General features: G+C 45.5%; 1 protein-coding gene and 1 long non-coding RNA gene across 3 annotated transcripts in view; both read right to left on the reverse strand.

The window, feature by feature from the left end:
- Positions 1–22,648, reverse strand: part of CUL4A (cullin 4A) — an 87,178-nt gene extending 64,530 nt beyond the window's left edge. Inside the window, exons 1-3 of one of the 2 annotated variants that reach the window (XM_075061467.1) lie at positions 22,312–22,648; positions 20,323–20,438; positions 3,886–3,980 (exon numbers count right to left, since the gene is read on the reverse strand). In XM_075061467.1, the coding sequence (XP_074917568.1) occupies positions 3,886–3,980; positions 20,323–20,438; positions 22,312–22,471 (371 nt within the window). In that variant the 5' untranslated portion in view covers positions 22,472–22,648. Of the gene's footprint in view, positions 1–3,885; positions 3,981–16,122; positions 16,216–20,322; positions 20,439–22,311 lie in introns of those variants that run through there. The other variant, XM_075061468.1, reaches the window with a different exon arrangement.
- On the reverse strand, positions 19–3,879 carry LOC142046084 (uncharacterized). Its single transcript, XR_012654992.1, has 2 exons — positions 2,249–3,879; positions 19–1,532 (listed from the first exon to the last, which is right to left on the reverse strand). It is a non-coding gene; the product is annotated as an uncharacterized LOC142046084 (long non-coding RNA).
- Positions 22,649–23,193: the final 545 nt, after the last annotated feature.

Raw genomic sequence — 23,193 nt, forward strand, 5'->3', positions numbered from 1 at the left:
ACTAATAAAGATGAAATATTTTCCAAAAGATTAAAATTTTATTCAGTAACAAAATCAGCGCAAAGAAAAATTTCTGCAATTTAAAAGCAAATACAGTAACTCCTCGCTTAACATTGTAGTTATGTTCCAGAAAGTGTGACTTTAAGTGGAATGATGTTACGTGAATCCAATTTCCCCATCAGAATTAATGTAAACAGGTTCCAGGGAATTTTTTTTCACCAGACAAAAGACTATTTTTATATACATACATACACCCACACACAGTATATGTTTTAAACAAACAATTTAATATTGTACACAGCAATGATAATTGTGAAGCTTGGCTGAGGTGGTGAAGTCAGAGGGTGGAATATTTCCCAGGGAATGCCTTACTGCTAAATGATGAACTATCATTCGGCCCATTGTTGCTAATGTAGCCTCACATTCTACAAGGCAGCACGAATGGAGGGAGGGGACACAGCATGGCAGACAGAGACAGAAAAACACATTCTGTGTGAGAAAGCAAGAGAGATGTGCATTGCCCCTTTAAGTATGCTGACCCCACTCCAAGTACGCTGCCTTTTTAAGTAGATCAGCAAGTTGAGACAGCAGCTGCTGCCAGCAAGCTCCCTCCACTGCTCTATGGAGATGGGGTAAGCGGTGTGCAGGAGGATACCCTGACATTAGCCCCCTTCTTTCCCTCCACCCCTGCACAGCAAGCAGGAGGCTCCTGGGTGCAGCTCCAAGGCAGAGGGCAAAAGCAGCACATGGCAGTGGGCAGAGGGACAGCTGAACTGCCTGACAATTGATAGCCTGCTGGGCAGGTGCTGCACAGGGAACTTAGGGGAGCTGATGTAGGGGGCTGCCCTGGTTCCAAGTCCCCACCAGCTAGCTGCAACGGGCTGCTCTTCCTGCAAGCAGTGGACAAAGCAGGTGGCTGCCAAATGACATTATAAGGGAGCATTGCACAACTTTAAAACAAGCATATTCTCTAATTAATCAGCAATGTAACAACGAAAGAACGTTAACCAGGACGACTTTAAGTGAGGAGTTACCGTATGTTAAAAACTTAAGTTATGGAACAGAAAGAACATTTATGCCCATTTTAGCTAAACATATAGAAACTGTGGTTTTCTTAATGTCCCATGGGATAGAGTGGTAGGGGAAGGGAAGCAGCTTCTGATGTCATGAAGAATGTTGAACAAAGATCTAGGGAGTTGCTGAGGGAAGTGAACCCATGATTATTGGGCTTGTAGGCCCATAAGAGTCTGCAGCATCTGTTTGTGCTGCCAGAGAAGCCCCATTATGTCCTGGTGTATCTCCCTCTCTTTTTCCTGCTAGGACTCCTAGGCCTTTCCCCTGTCAACTTTCTTTCTTTCTCCAGGCTGTCTGCAATATTCACCCTCCAGGTCCTTTGCTCATGGTCAGATGCAGCACTGGCTTGCAAGACCTCATTAAGCATGTCCTCCTGGGTCATCTTTTTTAATTCCTAATCTGGCTCAGGCATCCTGCAGGTGTAGAGGGGGAAACCCTCAAGGCTGCAATGGCAACAACTACAAATAAAATACACAGAGGTATCTTTGCCACAATACTCATAACAGAAAGTGAAAATTAAGATTCAGAACTCCCTTTCCTTGCTCCCCTAAAGTTTTAAACAACACATGCTTATTGACATTTCTGCTTCAGAGTGCTTGTGCACATCATCACTCAAGAGTACCAGCCATGGTGAGTATGACCCACCCACACGCAAGGGAATTGTTTGGTTGCATGAAACTATGCATATAGGGCAACAGCACTAAATGCGGGCACCATTTTCCACTGGCAGTGATGATTTTAGCTGGTATCTCGCTCTTGAGGGTGACAAGGGCACAGAGAGCACTACGGTCCTGAAGCCCCGAAGGCCCACATGCTGCTAGCCAGTTTACTGCCATGATGCCTGCCAAAGTTATTGCCAACAGACACAGGAAAGCATCCTATCGCAGAGGAAGAAATAAAGACTGCCATCCCTAAAAACATTTGAGAGAGGATTGCAGAGTACCTTCATGGACATTTCATTTAGATCTCTCAGGAGGACTGAAGGGACATCCCTCTGTACATAAACTGCTCTGCATGTCCGTCCCCCCACCTAACTGTACAGAGATGACAGCTCTCTCTTTGTTGTAACCCTACCTCTTCTGGTATGAGTAAATTAATGAAAGGTCGATAATACCCCCAATTTAACAGGACAAAACTATCAGTACATCATTGAATGGGAAACATAATTACATACTTCCCCAACGTTTCTTCCCCTGTATCAGGCTTTCCCATGCTCAACTGCTTGGACTGACTGGACTGTAGATTTTCAGATAGGGTACTGGTTTGCAGCATAGGTGGACCCTCGCTGATTGTATGTCCCTCCTCCTTGCCCTCGCCGTTCACAGCAGGGGTCTGTGACTCGGGTTCCTCGTAGGTATCCACAGTGATGTGCAGGGTGGCAGTGGGGTCTCTGTCGAGTATGGCATGCAGCTCTTTGTAAAATTGGCAGGTCTGTGGGCTCGAAACTGGATCAACTGTTGGTCTCCTAGTCTTCTGATATGCCTGCCGCATTTCCTTCGCTTTCACCTGGCACTACTGGTGATCCCTATCATAGCCCTCTCTCCTGCATCCTCCAGGCAATCTGCTCGTAGATGTCCACATTTCCACAGCTGATCCACAACTGTGCCTGCACAGCCTCTTCTCCTACAGGCCCAGGAAATCCTATACCTCCTATCCTATACTCCAAGCTGGTGCTCATCTGGAGAATGTAGCTGGCATGGTTGGCTGGACAGTTGCACACAACAAAGGAGAGCTGCTAGATGTGCTTGCCAAGCTGGATAATCAGGAGCAGGCATTTCAAAAATGTACTGGGCTTTAAAGAGGGGGGAGGAGGGGACTTTAGGTCTCTGTGACCCCAGCCAGTGGAGTTCATAACTGTAACCAGAGCGGTCAGTGTTGGACATTACGGGACACAGCTCCTGTAGGACTATTAGGGCTGACACAGGCAACTCAGGGCTTGTCTTCACTACCAGGGAGTTTGATGCTGCTGCAATTAATGCAGCAGGTGTCAATTTAGCGAGTCTAGTGAAGACCCGCTAAATCGACAGCAGAGTGTTCTCCAGTTGACACTAGTACTCCAGCTCTCTGAGAAGAGTAAGGTAAATCGAGCAGAAAGCATCTCCCATTGATGCAGTGAAGATACCCAAGGTAGAGTCAACCTAAGCTACATAGCTGGAGTAGCGTAACTCAAGTCGACTTATCCCAGTAGTGAAGACAAGCTCTCAATGTCTACACTCATGCTGCGTTGACCTCAGAACATTGACCATGGCTCAGCACCGTCTAGGGAGTTGGTGTTACATCATCACTGTAACAGGGTGCTTCACAAATGTAAGTGTAGGCACATGCATACCAAAGACGACACAAGACAGCTTACATAAACCTAATTTTGTAGTGTAAACCAGGACTAAAGTGGCACGTACAGAGTTCAGAAGGTAAAAATATCCAACACCTTATCTCAAAGCCAGGGAGCAGGACTGCTGTACAACTTTCCCCCTGTAACCACTCTCCTCCTCATGCAATCGCTGTTTCAAAAGAGGTTAACAAAGCATTGCTTACAGTCATGAAAATTTTCAGACCAGGTATAAAATTACTCATGCACCCTCTTACCATGACAATGGAAATGCTATTCATATTTTATTGTCCACAGAAATTATTCACCTAAGGCAAGCAGGTACGTAGAATTTTGTGAGATTGATTTAAAGAGCTATATTGAATGCTTATATAATACCTACACATTTGTTTTATCAATTGCTGTTGTGTTACCTTAAAATATAATTTTAAAAGTATTATTGGACTATATTTTTGTGCACAAGAAAAGGATATTCTCTGAACTGAAGGATTTGTGCTTTCACATGATCTTCACAGACTTGCCGAAGCTGTTTGTAAAGTGTAGGGGACACTTTATAAGAACAGAGATTTTCGACAGCCTAAAAAACAAAGGCAGTTACAAATAAACAAACGATATCCTGTCCAGAGTGCATGATCCAGCATAATTAACATAATGAAGGATGCTAAAGGAAAAAACATCACAGATGAAAGGAAAAAACATCAAATTTATCCATCTAAACTAAAAAAAGAACTACTGTTAAAATGTGTTCATCATCAAATTACCAGGGGGAGGTGGAAGGGGGAAGAAATCAACATTTCATGGAATTTTTCATTTCTAAATCTGAATCCTTCCCACACCATCACATGTTGCTTAGGGCACAAACTAGACTCCGACACCCATCTATCCTGAGCCACAATTTGAATGTCCTCAATGTTGTTAAAAGAACAGGAGTACTTGTGGCACCTTAGAGACTAACAAGTTTATTTGGGCATAAGCTTTTGTGGGCTAAAACCCATTTCATTGGATACATGCAGTGGGAAATACAGTAGGAAGATATATACACAAAGAGAACATGAAAAAATGGGTGATGCCGTGCCAACTATAACAAGACTTAATTAAAGCGGGCTATTATCAGCAGGAGAAAAAAAAAACTTTTGTAGTGATAATCAGGATGGCCCATTTCCAACAGCTGACAAGAAGGTGTGAGCACCTCTTGAAAGTGATCCGCCACTTGATTTTTTTGTTCTTTTTATGTTATTCTTTCCTGGTTTATCCCTGACAGGTCCTCCTGCTGGTGTAAATTTGCCAGTTAGGACCTCATTGAGACAATGAAAAAAAGTGTTTTTATCATCACCTCTCTCAGCAGTCACTGGTAACATTACTCATGTACTTATAGACTCAGACTTTAAGATCCGAAGGGATTGTTATGATCATCTAGTCTGACCTTCTGCACAATGCAGGCCACAGAATCTCACCCATCCACTTTAATAACAAACCCCTAACCTATGTCTGAGTTATTGAAGTCCTCAAATTGTGGTTTGAAGACCTCAAGCTGCAGAGAATCCTCCAGCAAGTGACTCGTGCCCCATGCTGCAGAGGAAGATGAAAAACCTTCAGGGCCTCTGCCAATCTGCCCTGGAGGAAAATTCCTCCGCTTGTCTTTCTCACACTGCTTTTCACTGCTCTGTCCTTATAAAAAAAAAAGAAATAAATAAAAAATTTTTTTGCTGCTCCTTTTTCTGGAGGTATCTATGTTTGCTTTGACTTGTTTCTTTTCTTTCACAGTTCCACATATCCTTACTTATCCAGATTTTAGATAAGTTTGCCTGGAAACCAGCTGCAGTTGTTGGCTATGGTGTAAAAATAATGCCACATCTTGACAGATGTATGTTGACTTCTTACAGTATCTAACTCTTGTAGCACCTGAAATCTGTTCTTCAGTTCAGTTTGAAATTCCTGCTGCAATAACTTGTCTATCAGCCTTTTACTGTCAATTTTCTTAATGCTTTTGCGTGGTTTGTTTTTCTTTAGTGGATCATTGGTCTTGACCAGGGGTCGGCAACCTGCGGCACGCATGCCAAAGGCGGCATATGAGCTGATTTTTAGTGGCACTCTGCTGCCAGCCAGGGTCCTGGCTGCCAGCCCCACTCAGCCTGCTGCTGGCCTGGATGGATGGAACCCCGGGCCAGCAGCAGGATGAGAGGCTTAGACCACTGCCAGTCTGGGGTTCCGTCCGCCGCCCCCACCCCAGTCTGGGGTTCCGTCCACCGATCCCATAAATGTAAAATGTCTTACTGGCACGCAAAACCTTAAATTACAGTAAATAAATGAATACTTGACACACCACTCTCAAAGTTGCCAACCCCTAGTCTTGACACTCACAAATTGTGGCCACTCAGACATCAGCTCCTCTGTATGCTTTGACAACCCATGTAGGCTCAACAATCTCTAAGTAGCAATCACAGTAGTGAGTCTCATATACATGTGTATATAATTAGAAGTCCACGCAAACTGCATATGAAGTACTTTCCAAATGATTCGTAAAATGTGTGGAAGGCTATTATGTGCCTGAAATATTTATTATTAAGATTAACGGGCCTTACTGAAGACACAAAAGTAGTGAGTTAGATTGATAGTTAACGAAAGTATGAACACATTAAATTTCTGCTATATTTTTCCTGAGGAAAAAGACTAAGGTTCATATAGTGCCTTTAATATATTTAAAACTCATATTGACCCCCCATTAAACATGACTGCCAGAAATAATTCTGAATTTAATAAAGTGTTAGATTAAACAGACTACTGAAGGACACAGGGCAAGGATGCTTCAAGATTTTCTCTTAAATATTTGCTAGTAGTCAATTATTGGAATAATATTGATAAAAATGGCAAGGGGCAGAGCATGATTAGCTATCAGGAACAGTATTACATTCATTGATAGAGAATGGGAATGTGTAAAAAACGTAAATCTCAACTATTGGCATAATTAAAAGATCACATCACTTAAAGTTTTCTGTCATCTGTCATTTTCATTAAGTTTTGGTGGCCTAAAATCACCCCTTAATTAGGAACACATATTGCATAACTGGAGGCTTCAGATCACACTTCTCAGCCCCTCTCCCCTACAACATAATCCAAAATGTGTAGTAAAGACCCAATACAAGATAAAAAGAAAATGGGAGCAGAAGCTTGAAATGACACGGGGTGAACAAGTATACAGTGTTTCATTAACCTCAGTTTCAAAATATGTGATTGTTTTATTAAACATGGAGACAACACCATGTTTCTGTGGGATAGAAGGAAATTCAGATATAAAATAAAAATCAATGTAATGAAGTAGTTGAGAGGTATCTTTTATTGGACCAACTTCTGTTGGTGACAGAGCCAAGCTTTCAAACTCTGTGTAACTTTGAAAGCTTGTCTCTCTCTCACCATCAACTGAATTTGGTCTAATAAAAGAAATTAGCTCACCCACCTTATCTCTCTAAATTAGTTTTCACAATTTTAAGTAAGATCTGTAGTAAGTTTTACCAAGTGGTTATTTACATTTTTTAAGTTCACTTATCCAAAATTAGAGGTGTACACAAAAGGAAAAATTTTGAAGAAGAGAATAATTTATAACTCTTTTGGACTGTAGTAATGGAGAGTAGAAAGGGGTCATGCTAGATAAGCCAGTTTCATTACCCGGGGAAATACCTAACTGGAACGTGGAGCAAAATGAGGGAGAGAAGGTGAGTAGCAGAGAGAGGAACACACAGGTAGGAAAGGGAAGTAAGTGGTAAGAGTGAACAGCAGGAATAGAGGGAAGATGAGGAGTACAGAGTTTAACAAGAAGTGAAAAACTAAGTAGAAACTAATAGAACTAAAACGGAAAATATAGTGGGGAGTAAAAGGAAAGGAATAAACGAAGGTTAAAAATTTGAGAATAAGAGGAGAAAAACCTGCAACAGGTTATAGATGACAGTGTGAAATACAGAGGGGAAAAATAAGTTTAAAAGATTTCCTACAATAATTTTAAGTCAAAATGTGTGAAATGAAAGAAAGGACAGGTGAAAATGAAACCAAGAACAAAACAAGTGTGACAGTATGTTTTAAAATGTGATTTCAATGGAAAACACATTTGTTCCGAAGATCACAGTATTTCAGATACAGACGCATGGGTAGCTGAAATCAATAGAAATGAAATATGGAGAAATATGGGGTGAGGGCTCCGGCTGGGGGTGCAGGCTTTGGGGTTGGGCCAGAAATTAGGAGTTAAGGGTGTGGGAGGGAGCTCCAGTCTGGGGTACGGGGTTGGGCTGAGGGAAAGGGATTAGGGCTGGGGCAAGAGGTTGGGGCATGAGAAGGGATTAGGGGTGCAGGCTCCGAGCGGTGCTTACTTCAAACAGCTCTTGGAAGCAGCAGCATATCCCCCTTCCAGCTTCTACATGGAGATGCAGCCAAGTGGCTCCACAAACTGCCCTGTCTGCAGATGCTGTCCCTGCAGTTCCCATTAGCCGCAGTTCCCGGCCAATAGGAGTTGCGGGGGTGGCACTTGGTGTGAGGGCAGCACATGGAGCCCCCTGGCTACCCCTAAACATAGGAACCAGAGGAGGGACATGCTGCTGCTTCCAAGAGCCTTGGCACGCACGCATGGAGCAGTCTCTGACACCGCTCCTCGGCTGGAGCGCAGGAGCAGGGCAAGCCCCAGATCCCGCTCCCAAGCCGGAACTCGAGGGCTGGACTAAACAGGCTGGAGGGCCGGATATGGCCCCCCAGGGCATAGTTTGCCCACCTCTGCTATAAAAGGTGCTGGAAACATCTCAATTTTGTCTCTTTCCTGCTCAAACCTCTAGACTATGAACTTATATTAATGGGAGCATTCTAACCAAGGGACTGAGGTCCTTCCAATGATTTGGAAGCAACCAGAGACTTAACAAACCAGCAGTTTATTCCATCACTGCTACAAGCCTGATCCAAGAACTTTGCAACTGTTGTATGTATTTGATTCCTTTAATCAATTTTAACTCTCATCTTTCTTTCATTTGATAAATAAACCTTTAGATTTTAGATACTAAAGGATTGGCAACAGCGTGATTACTGGGTAAGATCCAAGTTGTATATTGACCTGGGTATGTGGCTGGTCCTTTGGGATCAGAACAACCCTTTTGTTTGACGAAACTGGCTTTAAAGAACCATTCATCTTTAAGTCCACTGTCTGGGTGTTGAATTCAGGACTGAAATACTTAAGTAGACTGCTTTTCTGATTTCTTGTTAGCCAGTGTGGTGAAACACACGTTTACTTTTGTTACTGGTTTGGTGTATCTTATGGGAGAATAATCACTAGTTTTGGAGTGTATCTGTGCTATTTCTCAGCAGTTTGCCCTGAATTTGGTATTCTCAGTTGTGACCCATGGCACAGTGACAGTGGGGAAGAAAAAAGAAGCTGCACCAGTGCTCACTCACCTCTCCCTGGCAGCTCAGACATGTCTGTTCGAGCATCCGAGGACAGGTAAATCACTGTGGGGGGAGAGGACTCTGGGGGTGGCTGTTAGTCCCAGCTGAGAGTAGGGGGGGGGAGGAGGAGGAGGAAGAAGGAGATAGAATTCCCCTTTCCCCTTCCCTGCACAGAGCACCCAGGGCTGGGTCAGATCAAGACCCAGAAACTTCCCCAGACTGCAGGAAGCTCTGCAGTGTGGAGAGAGGGGAGGACTTGGCGGAAAAGGGGAGCAGGTCCCTGTACAGCGGGGGTCGGCAAACTTTCAGAATGGCGTGTCGAGTCTTCATTTATTCACTCTAATTTAAGGTTTCATGTGCCAGTTAATACATTTTAACGTTTTTAGAAGGTCTCTCTCTCTCTAAGTCTATAAATTACTCTTGTATGTAAAGTAAATAAGTTTTTTAAAATGTTTAAGAAGCTTCATTTAAAATTAAATTAAAATGCACATCTTATCAGTTTAGTGCAGTGGTTCTTAACCTGGGTGCACGCACCCCCCGGTGCAAGGATATTTTGCACCCTAGGTGAAACTTCCACCTTGCACCCCCGCCCGCCCCCCGCACATCGGTTCATTGAGGGGCAAATCCCAACGAGCCTTTATAGACCCCAGGGGCCAGCCATGCCCAGAGACTGCTCCCCAGACCCGGTTCCCCCCTCCCCACCCCTTGAACTCCCCTGGAGGGTGCACAGCCCCCCCGCAAGCCCTCCCCACCCCACCCAGGGCCCCCGTCCAGAGTCCACTCACTGGCTTTGCCGGGCTTAGGTCGCTGCAGCAGCTCGGCACGGAGGAGCTGCTGTCCGGAGGCACGGGAGAGCCAGAGTATGCCACTAGCGGCGACAGCGAGTCCCAGCCATGGAGGAGCTGGTGCAGTGCAGAGGGGCAGCAGCCCTGCAAAGGCAGCAGCATCCCCTGCCCAGGCTGCGGCCTGGCGCCCCCCCAGGGGCTCCTGTAGGCTGTAGTGGATGTATGCGGGCGCCAGCCCCCATGTGCCCCCCAGCTCCTCCCTCGCTAGGGTTACCGTATTTCAACTATCAAAAGAGAGGGGAGAGACCTGCCCTAGCCTTGCCCCCATCCACTCCCTCCCACTTCCCACTCCAATTGCCCTGGTCAGAACCCCCAACCCTCTGCCCCTGCTCCTTGTCCTCTGACTGCCCTTCCTGGGACCCCTGCCCCTAACTGCTCCCCCAGAACCTCACCCCTCCCTAAGCCTCCCTGCTCTTTGTCCCCTGACAGCCCCCTCCTGAGACCCCCGCTACCCTAACTGCCCCCCTAGGACCATACTCCCTACCTGTCCCTTGACTGCCCCAACCCTTATCCACACCCCCGCCCCCAGACAGACTCCCAGGGACTACCACGCCCCATCCAACCAGTCCCCACAACCTGACAGGACCCCCAGAACTCCCAACCCATCCAACCCTCCCCCTCCTCCCTGGGACTCCCTTTACCATGCCCATGCCGGTCAGACACTGCCTACACGTGGAGGCAAAACTCCACGTAGAGTGCTGAGGCAGCGAGAGGGGGAGAGCTGAGAGGGGAAGCTGTGGGGGGTGGGGGCAGCGGCAGCAGCTCACACTTCCAAGAGCCGCAGAACCCAAGCGGGGTGAGGGGGGGAGCCGGGAGGGACGCCTGCCCAGGCTGTGGCCCGGTGCCCCCCCCCATGGGAGGGAGAGGCTCCTGCAGTGGATGCATGCAGGCAGCGGTCCCCGTGTGCCCCCCAGCTGCCCCCTCGCCATGTTCAGGCTCTGCGGCTCCCGGAAGTGAGAGCCGCTGCCGCCCCTCCCACAGCAGGCTCAGGGCCCCACACCCTGGCAGCTCACACTCCCGAGAGCTGCAGAACTCAAGCATGGTGAGGGGGAGCCGGGGGGCGCGCCTGCCGCCAGTCTGGGCTCCCTGCCGCTGCCGCTGGCCCCACTCAGCCTCCTGCCGGCCTGGGGTTCTGTTCACTCTGCCAACTGTGCACTGAGCAGGGACGGCGGCCAGGACCCCAGCTGGCAGCAGCGTGCCAGGCAAAATCGGCTTGCATGCCAAACGTGGCACGCGTACCATAGGTCGCCGACCCCTGTTGTACAGTGGCCCCTCCCTCCACCCATGCACCAAGGAACATCCCTGCACCCAGAACTCCCCACTGAGTCCCCCCTCCATCCAAACTCCAACCCTCACAAACCTCATCTCCCTAAATCGGGAGCTCCCCACACCCAGAACCCGCCCCCCGTGTCAAGCTCCCCTTGCATCAAGATCCCCCTGTACCCAGAACACCCCCACTGAGCCACCCAACCCCCCCCCCATTGAACCTCACCCCCTGCATCAGGAGCCCCCCACACCCAGACCACGACTCCACTGAGCCCAAACCAGCTGCACCCTGACCCCCTACCCTACCAAGCCCCACTCCCCCCACCCAACCCCACTGAGCCCTAACCACGTTCACCTGGACTCCCCTGCCAAGTCCCACTCCCCTTGCACCCAGAACTCTGCACCAAGCCCCTGTGCATCCAGATTTCCCACTGCACCCAGACCCCCCACAAGCTGCCCATACCCAGATTGTGCCACACAGAACTCTGGTATTCGAGGAAATTCTGCACCGACAAATTTAAAATTTTAAAATTCTGCAAAATTCTGCATATTTTAATTGTCAAAATAACTCAAACACAACAACAATATAATCACACCACTTTCAGTTATGTTGGTAATTTATTTCAAAATAAATGTCAGCAAATAATTGAAAATGGTGTGATGATATTGTGTTTTGACAAACAAAATACACAGAATTTTGCAGAATTTTAAAATATTGTGCGCAGAATTTTTAGGTGCAGAATTCCCTCAGGAGTAACTGATTGCTGGGCAGTAATGGAGCAACTACTTTACTTCCACGCACAGGCCTCTGAAAAAAAATGCATATTTTACAAATTTTCTAATTGGACCAACAGCACAGAAAAAGCCATCATTTTCCATTCCTTAATAAGATTATAACCTCAACATACACAGACACAAAAAGCACCATTGTTAAGTAAGCACTGTTACCAAGTGATATGACATGCATACAAGCATCATTAAATAAAGATCTATTGTATCCAAATGTGTATGCCTCCTAGGTCTAGAACACTCAAAGTTTAAGTTTTCATCTTACAGACACTGTAGACTATGTAAACCTCTTATGACAAGCACAGTGAAGGGAAAATAGTACCAGTATAGTTACTGTATCAGCATGATTCTACTTTAAAATTATATATGCCTACAACCATCAAGAGAGACTTTAGAGAGAGAGTTCTTCATCTCATAACACAAATCATTCAATACAGGGGCCTGATCCTGCAAACCATTAATCACACAAATGAGGGTTCTCAGGGTCAGGTAAAAAAGTAAAGACTGGAGGGTGGTAGCTCTAAGAGGAAGAATTAATGTTGTTGTTACTCAGACAAAAATTCTGTAGGTGTGTTAATCAGTGGTATGAACCTTGCTGCAGAATTATGCACTTATCTGAACGTACCCATAGTTTTTAATAACGGGTCTATAATAGTAAGTTTTGTTTGAAGTACTACCTGTCATCCTTAACCGTTAACTAACTATATTGTTTGGGAACTCGGCAAAACTACCCTTAGAATTTCACTCAAATAAACTGGTAACCAGTGCAGTACGTGAAGCACAAGTGCATTGTGCTCCCCAAAGGAAGCACTCCAACTCAGCAGCCATATTCTGAACAGGCTTATTTAGACGTAAGTAGAGTGCTCTGCAATGACCACATTTGGAAGTGACATTGGGGTGGATAACCAAGGGGAGCTTCATATTCAAGAATGATCACACTCTCTTTGCCAAGCATGGTTTCAAGGAAAAATATGTTGGACCACTGCTGATACCTGAACATTCAGAAGCAACTGTGGGTCTGACAAGAGCACCAAGTAACAAGCATCAGTGACAAATGGCACACTAATTATTTCCATCACGAGGAAAGGGAATTACTTTTATTTCCTCCAAACATGTTTTCTGCATTAGACATTCTGTAGCCAGAATGCTGCTTAGTTATCTTCTGGAAATGAACAAACAGAGATATACAATTGGTGTCACTTGCCCAATAAAGATACAGTACAAACCTGTTTACATGCAGATGTTGGGAGTCAAGCCGTCACGACCGCGTGTTAACAAGGCCATGCTGAAATATCCTAAGATATCTATACTGTATACAAACGTATAATTATCTAGGATGACATACGTATTCACAGCGTCCCAAATACTGCAGGCCTATCTGTTAACAGTGTTTTGCAAGAATATAAATTCAAATGTGTAATCCAATAAAAACCATTACTACTACTACATAGGTGTGAAAGTAACTCAGGACACTTACCGGTAAGGGGAGGGGGCGGCTCTGGCCCCCAGAAAGGGCGGGGCCTTGGATGGAAGGGGCGGGGCTAAGGGTCAGCATCCACCAGCCAGCCCTTCTAGGCCACCTGGTCCGTGCCCTCCGGGGTTCCTGTGGCAATTTAAAGGGCTTGGGGCTCTGGACGCCACTGTTTCAGTAGCAGCGTCCGGAGCCCCAGGCCCTTTTAAATCATCGGCCCCGGGGCAGCTGCTCCCTTTGCCCACCTGGCCCATTGGCAGCTGGGGGAGGGGGGGCAAAAGGGGCAGCGACCTTAAAGCACTGCAAGGTCCTTTGCTGCAGCAGCGCTTTAATGTTGCTGTGCCCCCCCATCGGTGGCCCAGCACTGCCGCGGCAAAGGACCATCCTTAAAGCAATGCTGCAGCTGAGTTTTAATGTCCCGGCCCTTTTTGCCTCCCCCATCGGCAGCCCTGCTGGTAGGCCACCAATGAGATGGGAGAGAAAGGGTCAGCAATGTTAAAGCGCTGCTGTGGCAGCGCTTTAACGTTGCTGACCCTTCCCTCCTCTCTCCCTCCCGTTGGCGGTAAAGATGTACAACATGTTTCCACTCCGCATTTCCTGTCAATTTCTATGTCAGTGAGTTAGTAAGCAAATCTGTAGTGGTACATAGCTACTTCCTGTACCACGTGTTAACGAGTCTCACGTGTTAAATAGGTAGCACTGGGAGGCATGGCACTACCGTGCATTAAGCGGATTCACACATCAACAGGTCTGTACTGTAATGCAATCCACGTTGCCTCACATATATACAGTGGACCCCTGTTTATCCAGTTTAATTGGGACCGGGACCAGATCAGATAATCAAAACCCCAGATAAATTGGAGAATGGGAAAATGCAATGCTGCAGCACCATCAAATGGCCACAGGAGAGATCACCCGCTTCCGGCCCTGGACTCCTGGTTGTTCAGTAAATATGGAGAGCCATTTAATCGGGGTTCTACTGTATTGAGCAGGATGACAGACTAGAACCCCAAGATTCACGATACAAGTATTATATGCCGAGTCCTCCAACAGAAAAAAAAGAGAAGAGAAGGAGGGCTCTCAAGAGCAACCCCACCTACCAGCAATCCCTCATGGTCAGCTGCACTAAATGCTGCCAATAGATTTAAAAGAATCAGCATGGACACTGTGGGCTAGATTCACAAAGAAATGTAGGCTTGGTGATGCTTAACTTGTAGACGCCTAGAAAATCACTGGGATTCAAAAGCCTGGGTTAAGTGCCTAGATTCCCTGTACAATGAATGGGATTCAGCGAAGCAAGCATGGTAAGTGGCTCCCCATGTAAGCTAGCCAATGGGAGATGCAAAAGAGAGGATTGTGTCCTTAACCCTGCCCCCCTCAGGGAATCTGGAGCCTAATTCTAGGTAGCAGAGAGGTTCCTCCCTCCACTTGGGATTCTCAGCTGCAAACTCTCTTGGAGTTAGTTGTTGAATAAGGCTACTTTAATTCTAAGAGTGTCCATAGAGGGGCTTCATGCAGTTTAACTAATCCACTTTGAATTAACTAAAGGTCTGAATTAAGATTTACTTTCCCTAATGTCCCCATGTAGACAGGCTGAAAGACTGGTTTTACTAAGCCTAAAGTAAATGACTTGTTTCAGATGGAAAAGTTAGGGCTGGCCTACCCTAGAAAGTTAGGTCAATCCATTTATGTTGCTCAGGGGCATGAAAAATCCATACCCCTGAGCAACATAATTAAATTGAACTAATCCTTTGATAGATAGGTAGATGAGTGGAGGAATTCTTCCATCGACCTAGTGCTACCACCTCATGCAGAAGTGGATTATCTAGGCTGAAAGGAGAACTCCTCCCATTGACGTAGGTAGTGTCTACACTGAAGTGCTACAGTGGTGCCATAGCATTTCGAGCATAAATAAACCCTGAGCCTTTTTAAATTAAAACTCAGAAGCTACTGCATCACATGGATTTCACGGCTCTATAATGTCTGTAAGCAGCTTTTATTCACAAAAGAAATGCAAAGGTGTGACAGAATTTACATCTGTGTCCACACCCTACATACTACTGTAATAATCTTTGTACAAACAACACCTTGTGAGATGTCATTTAAAAATTCCTAATTTGCTGATCAATAATATCATAGTAAAATGCACATAGCAGGGTTATATGTGAAGTTATAAACAAGCCGAGATTGTGACTAAAAGTATGTTTTCCAGAGAAGTCTGGGGATTGGCCAATCCAATTCCTCAGAAACAGATCACAAGCTGGTGCTTCAGCCAGGTGTAAACAAAGATGATGGACCATTACCTGCTAAGTGGGCACTCTTTGGCAAGAAAGGGAGCAGCAGAAAAAAGAAAAATCTACATCTTAGCCAAGAAACAGCACAGAGTTCCCGCCCACACAGACTGCCCGTCGTCTTGCTCCCAGCTGGAAATGCTTCTCAAAGGGGGGACAGAACTATAGAAAGGGGCAGCTAACCAAGGGGTTCTGACCTAAGAGGCTTGATCAGAAAGACTACTGAAAACACGTGGTGAGAAAACATTGCTTCAAATTTACCATAGTTTGTGAAGCTAGGCATCAGTTGTGTTTTATCTTTATTTTTCTTGTAACCATTTCTGACTATTACGCTCACTTGTGCTCACTCAAAATCTCCCTTTGTAGTTAATACATTTGTTTTACTGCTTTATCCAATCCAGTGCATTTAAATTGTAGTGTCTGAAGAACTATTTGAAATAATAAGCTGGCATATTACTATCTTAAAGAAATAATGGACTTGTACTTACTTGTATTGTCCTGGAGAGGAATGGACAGTACAGGACATATATTTCTGAGGGAAAATCTAAGACTGGGAGTGAGTTACGCTCACCTTACTGGTCAGACACACAGTGTGGCTATCTAGCTACAGCTCACACATGGACATAGCTGGGAGTAACTTACATGCTGGAGGCTGTTTGTGAGCAGTCCAGACTGGAGACTAAGTAGCAAAGCAGTGTAAAGGGCACCCCAGGTAAGAGAACAGGAGTGACACAGCTACTCATCAGTCTAGACTGCACCCTGAGTATGTCACAAAGGGAAAAGAGAATACAATGAATCCACTGGAGCCAGAAGATAAATCATCGCCAGTGGAAGTAGCAGTGCATTTCCTCTCTAGTGCATCATACATAAAAATAAACAAAGCTATGTTTTATCAAATGCTTTGTAATGCCTTCACCCTAGGACTGGTTATTTTCTATTATAGAATTATAGTGCTTGTCTACATTACCATGCAATTTGGACTATGTTAATACAAACTAGGAACCTTTTAGTTTGTGCACATGGCATCCACACAGGATTTACAGTGCAGCACTTTGGTAAGCACTGCTATTCAAACGCCCATAGATGAACCAATGACGGGTTTTTAAGAACAGGTTAGAAAAACACCTGTCAGGGATGGTATAGGTATACTTGACCCTGCATTACCGTGGGGCAGGGACAGAGGGGAAGAGAGGAGAAGAGGAAATGGACTAGAAGACTCAAAGTCCCTCCAGCCCTACATGTCTATGATCCTATATTAGGAAATCAGCAGCCCTGGAGGAAAGGAATTACAAAGCATTTGAAAAGTATTGCTCTGTTTATTTTTACTTTTAGCTTAGCTGAAGGCTCAGATCGGTGAAGAAGAGTGAGACTTCAGATATGGCACAACTATTATTTCTACAAACCACTACTTTTTTCAAAAATCTCCAAGCTAAATATTTTAGCAAGCACTGTAGGCTTAGGTATCATTATTGCAAATTCTTCCCAAATTTCAAAACTCAATTATTTTAATTAGATTTTACTCACCAGTAATTATTTACAGTAATCAACAACAACATGGGAAATGACAGATTATTATAGCTTTTGGTTATGTGGCAGACCAACCTACTTTACACATGGGTTTCTGCAGGCCTGCTGGCCTCCTTTCATAATGATGAATAAAGACCACAAAGATCAGAGGGTAAAGAGAATCTATACACACAGGTTCCTCCCTGTGCATGATTTCATATACAACACAAGGCAGTTAAAATGATCTGTAACCATATTTCTAGTCAAGCCTGAATTATCTTCTCTCTCCTTCTCTAGGTGAACAAATAAGTGTGCACAGAAACATACAGTGGAACCATGTTAATTAGCACTGATGACTGGAAGATGTTATGAATTAATGAATTGCCATTATGAATTAAGTTTTGCAAATTAGCATGAAAACAAGTGAACTGGCAATTTCCTTGCTTTTTCTTTTATGATGTATCCAAAAATCCATCCCATCCCTTCCCTTCCTTCCCATCCACCAAAATTCTTGTTCGGGCCTTGATAATTTCATGCTCATGCTACTATAATCTCATCTCAAACTTTGAAAACAAGTCAAACAAAACTACAAACATCTGGACTTTTTTCAAATAAGAATGCACAAAAAATAGTTATGATTTTTCAGCCTTGAGCTTAAAACCCTTAAATAGGGATAAGTGTTATTCAATTGGAATATTGCTGTCTTACAATGCCCAGAATGTAAATAATACAAGTCAAGTTGTCTATTTAAAAGAACAAGCTACATCCCTTTATTTTAAAGGTAGTACTGAATAAAAAAAGAAAGTATTTTTAGAATTGTACATTAAATGCCCCCACAGGATCAGGATGAAAAGGGCAATCAAGACTTTACCAATAATTATTATTTTTAGGTCTTTAACATTCACATCCAATTCAGACTGCTAACTCCCAGCACGCTCTCTGCTAATGACCCCAAATCCACCACAGAACTCCAATGAAACTCAGATCACTTCTGGGGATATACAATTTCTTAGGCCCCAATACTGCAACAAGTAAAGGTGTGCAAAAACAACGATATCTGCTTTATATCCATGGATGTGGATGCAGATGTCTGCAGACCATATTTGTAAATTGGATTCGGATACAAGTTTTGCATCCTCACAGGGCTCTAGCAATGGAGTTCCATGCATGGCCATGAAGAAACTCACTCATTTCAGTTGCACACAGAGGTGACGCATCTTGCAGGACTAGGGAAAACACATTTTGTGTATTTTGCAATGCTGCAGTTACTGAAATTTATAAATATTCTTATTCTATGTGCCATAAGAAACACAAGCTATAAAAAAGAATATTGAGGAAAACAACTGAAAACTGACCATATTTAAAAACAAAATAGAAAGGGAAGAAAGAAGGAAACGAGTCATGGATATGTCCTTTACCCCTTCATGGAATGTTCTTTCATTATCTTAAATAAGAGTTTTAAAGTCTCTAACTGTCATGTAAATATAATAAATGTGTTGTTGCCCACCCAGGTCTGAACCAGGGCTGTTGACTCTGAAGCTTAACTGTGATAATGAATATTATAACATTGTTAACTATTTCATTGCAGACCAAATCATGCAAGGTAGAGAACCAATTACACTATGAGTATCTGCGTAATCTAGTGAGTGTAACATTCCATTTCAGCATCCAGAACCAGCAGAGTTTGGGAGAGTATGACCACTTATTCGCCTCTCTTTCCCTCATTCTGACCCCTGCTAAAATGCATCTTCCACAGTCCTCAACATGACTAGCTAGTTAGATGGCCCTGTTGAGGCTGATTCCCCACTCTGGCATTTAGAGGGCAGAAGGTGAGGGCCCGCAAGGACTCTAAAAATTAATACTGGCCACTCCAGGCTTGTATTAAACTTCGAAGGTTACAGCTTTTCTCTGACCTTGGATGGATAGATGCTACCACCACCTAAGTGCAAAACTTCTTTGAGAACCCAGGAAGGCACACTCAGGAATTTCTTCCTGTGGGGTACCCTCAAGCCCTCCCCTCCCCACAATCTGGGGAAAACTGAGAAAGAAAACAAAGGAAAACAGATGTCGTCACCAGCTAACTAAACAACATGTGCACAAACCTCTTAGGACACAAAATCCAATCCTGTTTTTTAAAAAGATAAAATTTATTAAAAACAAAAAGAAAGAAAATAAATTTAGAAACGTACGCTATTGCTAGATTTAAAAAAAAAAAAAGAATCAAGAATCAAGAATAACCTTCTTGAGGTCCAGCTTAAAGGTTACAAGCAAAACAAAAGCATCTGAGGTTAGCACAGAGGAGTTCACAAGCCATAAAGAAATAAAAAGAGAGAAACCTAATTGTGTCTTCCTAAACGTTTCCTTATCTACTTACATATCTGGGGGTTTCAAGTGAATAGTTGCAAGGTATGAGTCAGGTGATTTTTCATACCTGACCCAAAGCTTCTTACAGCATAGTTACTCTGTTCCCTCTCTCCAGAGAGCAACAGACAGACAGATCAAGGGGAAGTTTTTTCCCCAGTTTTAAAGGGGAAGTTTTTTCCCCAGTTTTAAGAAGTTTTAGCCTTTCTGTGGGCTCTTTTGGTCAGGTACCCACTCCTTTCCTTTTACCTATGTATTGCAGAGGGACTTTTTAACCGTTTACAGGTAAAGAAAGTAGAGAACAGCTACTAAGAGGGATTTTATAGCTAACTGGCTGGCTGGGTGTCCATAAAAGGAAGGTACTCCTTCCTCTTTTCATTTATCACAGGCCCCAATCCTGCTAGCTCTCTCTCCATGGACCATCAGAAAGTTTCCAAGGACAACATTTGGGGAGCCACTGATCCAGAAAACGGCAAACATACATTAGGAACAGAATACTGACCTAATCAGTAGCCAGATGATATAGATTACAAACACAAAAATCCTATTTACATATTTATGACAATGAAAATCCCAAAGCAATCAGTATTATGCTCTACCGCAGGGGTCGGCAACCTTTCAGAAGTGGTGTGCCGAGTCTTCATTTATTCAGTCTAATTTAAGGTTTTGCGTACCAGTAATGCATTTTAACATTTTTAGAAGGTCTCTTTCTGTAAGTCTAGCATATATAACTAAACTATTGTTGTATGTAAAGTACATAAGGTTTTTAGAATGTTTAAAAAGCTTCACTTAAATTAAATTAAAATGCAGAGCCCCCCGGATTGGAGGCCGGGACCCAGGCAGTGTGAGTGATGCTGAAAATCAGCTCACGTGCCGCCTTTGGCGCACGTGTCATAGGTTGCCTACCCCTGCTCTACCACTTTCCTAGTTTAAAACAAACAACCAAAACAAAACCCACAAAACCTTAACTCTTACCTGATAGAGCTCTTCAAGGTTGTATTTAATGGAGGTGCTACTTTGTATAGCTCTCACTGCTTCATCAAGCTTCTGCCATGTGTCCTGTGTGTAATTATCAGGCAGTTTAGGTCTTTCTGTAAAACCAGATACAAGTAAGTAGAAACTGAACCTGCAATACAAGATTACTTATAGCTGTATCTTTTAAAATACTTTTGAAATAATTTAACAAAGGGAAAGACACATTGGATTCCACTTTCACACTTTAAGCTTGAAATATTTTTTTTAAAAATAAAGGAATATTTGTAATACCTTATAATATGGCAAAAGCCACTAAGTGCCATTTTTATCTCTGAATCATGGCATACAAAGGCCCTGCTCCTGCAAGAAGCTTCACATGGGCTGCCCCTCTTCACAAGCACAAATCCCTACTAAAACATTTGCCCAGACAGAGCAGCTTGCATGATCCTGGACAAAATTTGTAAAACATGTGCAAAGATACTACCTCAGAATGCACTCAAGAAATAGGTGTTGCAATTTAAGGGGTTTTTTTTATTATTATTTAATCAAACTTAAACATTCCAAACACTAGCAAACTAATGTGGTCTACTGCAATATCTTTAAAAGCAGCAGAGAATCCTGTGGCACCTTATAGACTAACAGATGTTTTGGAGTGTGAGCTTTCGTGGGTGAATACCCACTTCGTCAGACGCCCGTTCACGCTCCAAAACGTCTGTTAGTCTATAAGGTGCCACAGGATTCTCTGCTGCTTTTACAGATCCAGACTAACACGGCTACCCCTCTGATACCTGCAATATCTTTGACACTACTCTAGTTTTAAATAAATCTAGTATAGATAGTGTTTCTATATATTCTTTAAAGAGTAACTGACCACCAAACCATTGACGTACATTATCTCTGACTACAGTGTCTAATACAACTTTACACATAACATATTTTATTACAGAACATGATGTTAACTGAAACATTAGAAAGACTACAACACAAACTGTTATTATATAGAAACTGCATCACTTAGCTGAGATGAGGAAAGGGAATACTAAGGCAGTACAGATGCCAGACACAGGACTGGTTAGACAGGGGAGTTGGGGTCTGCTGCCAAATACACCACTGATGTGCTGCATGACCATGGACAAATCACTACACTTTTTTATGCCTCATTTCCCCTATCTCTAAAACAGTGGTGCTGAAACTAAAGGTGCTGGGGATGCTGCTGCATCCCTCGCTTGAAGTAACAACAAACACCAAATACATGGTTTCCATCATCAGCACCCCAGTAATACTGGCCTGCCTTTGAGACCTGCAGATGAGAGCTACACTAGGGCCCCTGTGCTCAGAACTTCATATCTGTAAGTAAGCCGAATCAACTTCCTTGCGGCTGGAGGATCAGGGCCGTTTGCCAGAAAAGTGACTGGCTATACACAGTGAACAGGCTAACTGAGTAAGGGCCCTTATAGCTGTTGACGGAGGCACTGAGAGCAAGTTAGCCGAGTTAAGGCCTTTCCACAGTCCCTTTCCAGATCAAACCCAGCCTGGCACGTATCTCTTGGTGAGAAAGGAACTGGAGCAGACCCCACACCACATGACCAGTGGAGCGGCGCTGGCGGCTGGGCAGGGGCTGCCCTCCTGGGGTGTAGGGTGCACCACAGGCCCCTGGAGAGCGACCCGGAGGCTACACTGACCCCCACCCCATCCCCACAGGGCAGGGTCCTCAGGCGGCCGCTCCCCACTTGTCCTGCCCGTCACTGTTCGCAGTACCTCCCAGCCGGGCCCAGTGGCCTCCCTCTCCGGGGAAGGGGCGGGGGCAGCAGGGCCAGGAGCAAAGTAAAGTCAGGTCAGGAAAAAGCCGGGGGGGGGGGTCACTGGCTGCGGTCAGCAGGATGGGTCGGGACCGGGACCGGGTCTGGGACCAAACACGGGACACTTCGAGCCGCCGCCAGGCGCTGGGGACCCGCTCGCCCCCGGCCCGCGCCCCCGGACCCGGCCCACCTCTGAAGTTCTTGATCACGAGCTTCTTGGAGGTGGCGGCGGCGGCGGCGCCCCCGGCCCGGGCTCCCGCGGCTGCCGCCAGCGAGGCGGGCTTGGTGAGCCCGTTGGTGTGTCCCACCAGGGCCGACAGGTGCGGCTTCTTCTGCGGCTCGGCCGCCATGACCGCCCCCCCGGAGTCCGGCCGCCTGCTGGGAGCGGCTACTGCTCTGTCCGGCGGGCGGAGAGTCACCGCCAGCCCGGCCTCCCCCCGCAGCGCCCCGGCTCCGGGGGCCCCATCAACCCCGCCCCGCACGGAGGGGGAGGCGGACAGGCCGTCACCCGGCCGCCGCTGCAGCCGGCTCCGCCGTCTAGGCAGCGCGACCTCGCTCGCAAGATGGCTCCCGAGAGCGGGACTGGCGCTGCTCCCGCGCCGGACGCGAGGGGTTGAAGCGCCTGCGGGGCGGCCCCTGGCCGGACTCGGGCCCCTCCCTGGGGCGGGAGAGCGGCGGCTCTGATCCCCGGCCCACGCGGGTAACTGTGAGGAGGCGCCGCCCGGCTCCCCCCAGAGGCCGAGCAAGAAAGTGAAGCGGCCTCAGGCTGGGGCTGGGGGATGTGAGACGAACGGGGAGAGCGGCGGAGGGTCTGTCTCTGGCCCCTCTCCGCGGAGCTCCAGGGGCTTGTTTTCCAGCCGCGGAGTTCAGTCACGTTAGCGGCACATTCCTGAGCAGCTCCACGGCCTTAGCTGAGTACGTGCTTTAGCCTCGCCATTATATTGCTATTATGTTAAACTAACGCCATTGGAAAGCCCAACTTTGGCCCATCAAGGCTTTGTCTTCTCTGCAAAAGTGTGTAGTTTTCACACTGAGATAGGCACCTACCTAGGTACAAAATTCTAGTGGAGAC

Source organism: Chelonoidis abingdonii, chromosome 1 (genome assembly GCF_003597395.2).
Source record: "Chelonoidis abingdonii isolate Lonesome George chromosome 1, CheloAbing_2.0, whole genome shotgun sequence".
Taxonomy (NCBI): Eukaryota; Metazoa; Chordata; order Testudines; family Testudinidae; genus Chelonoidis; species Chelonoidis abingdonii.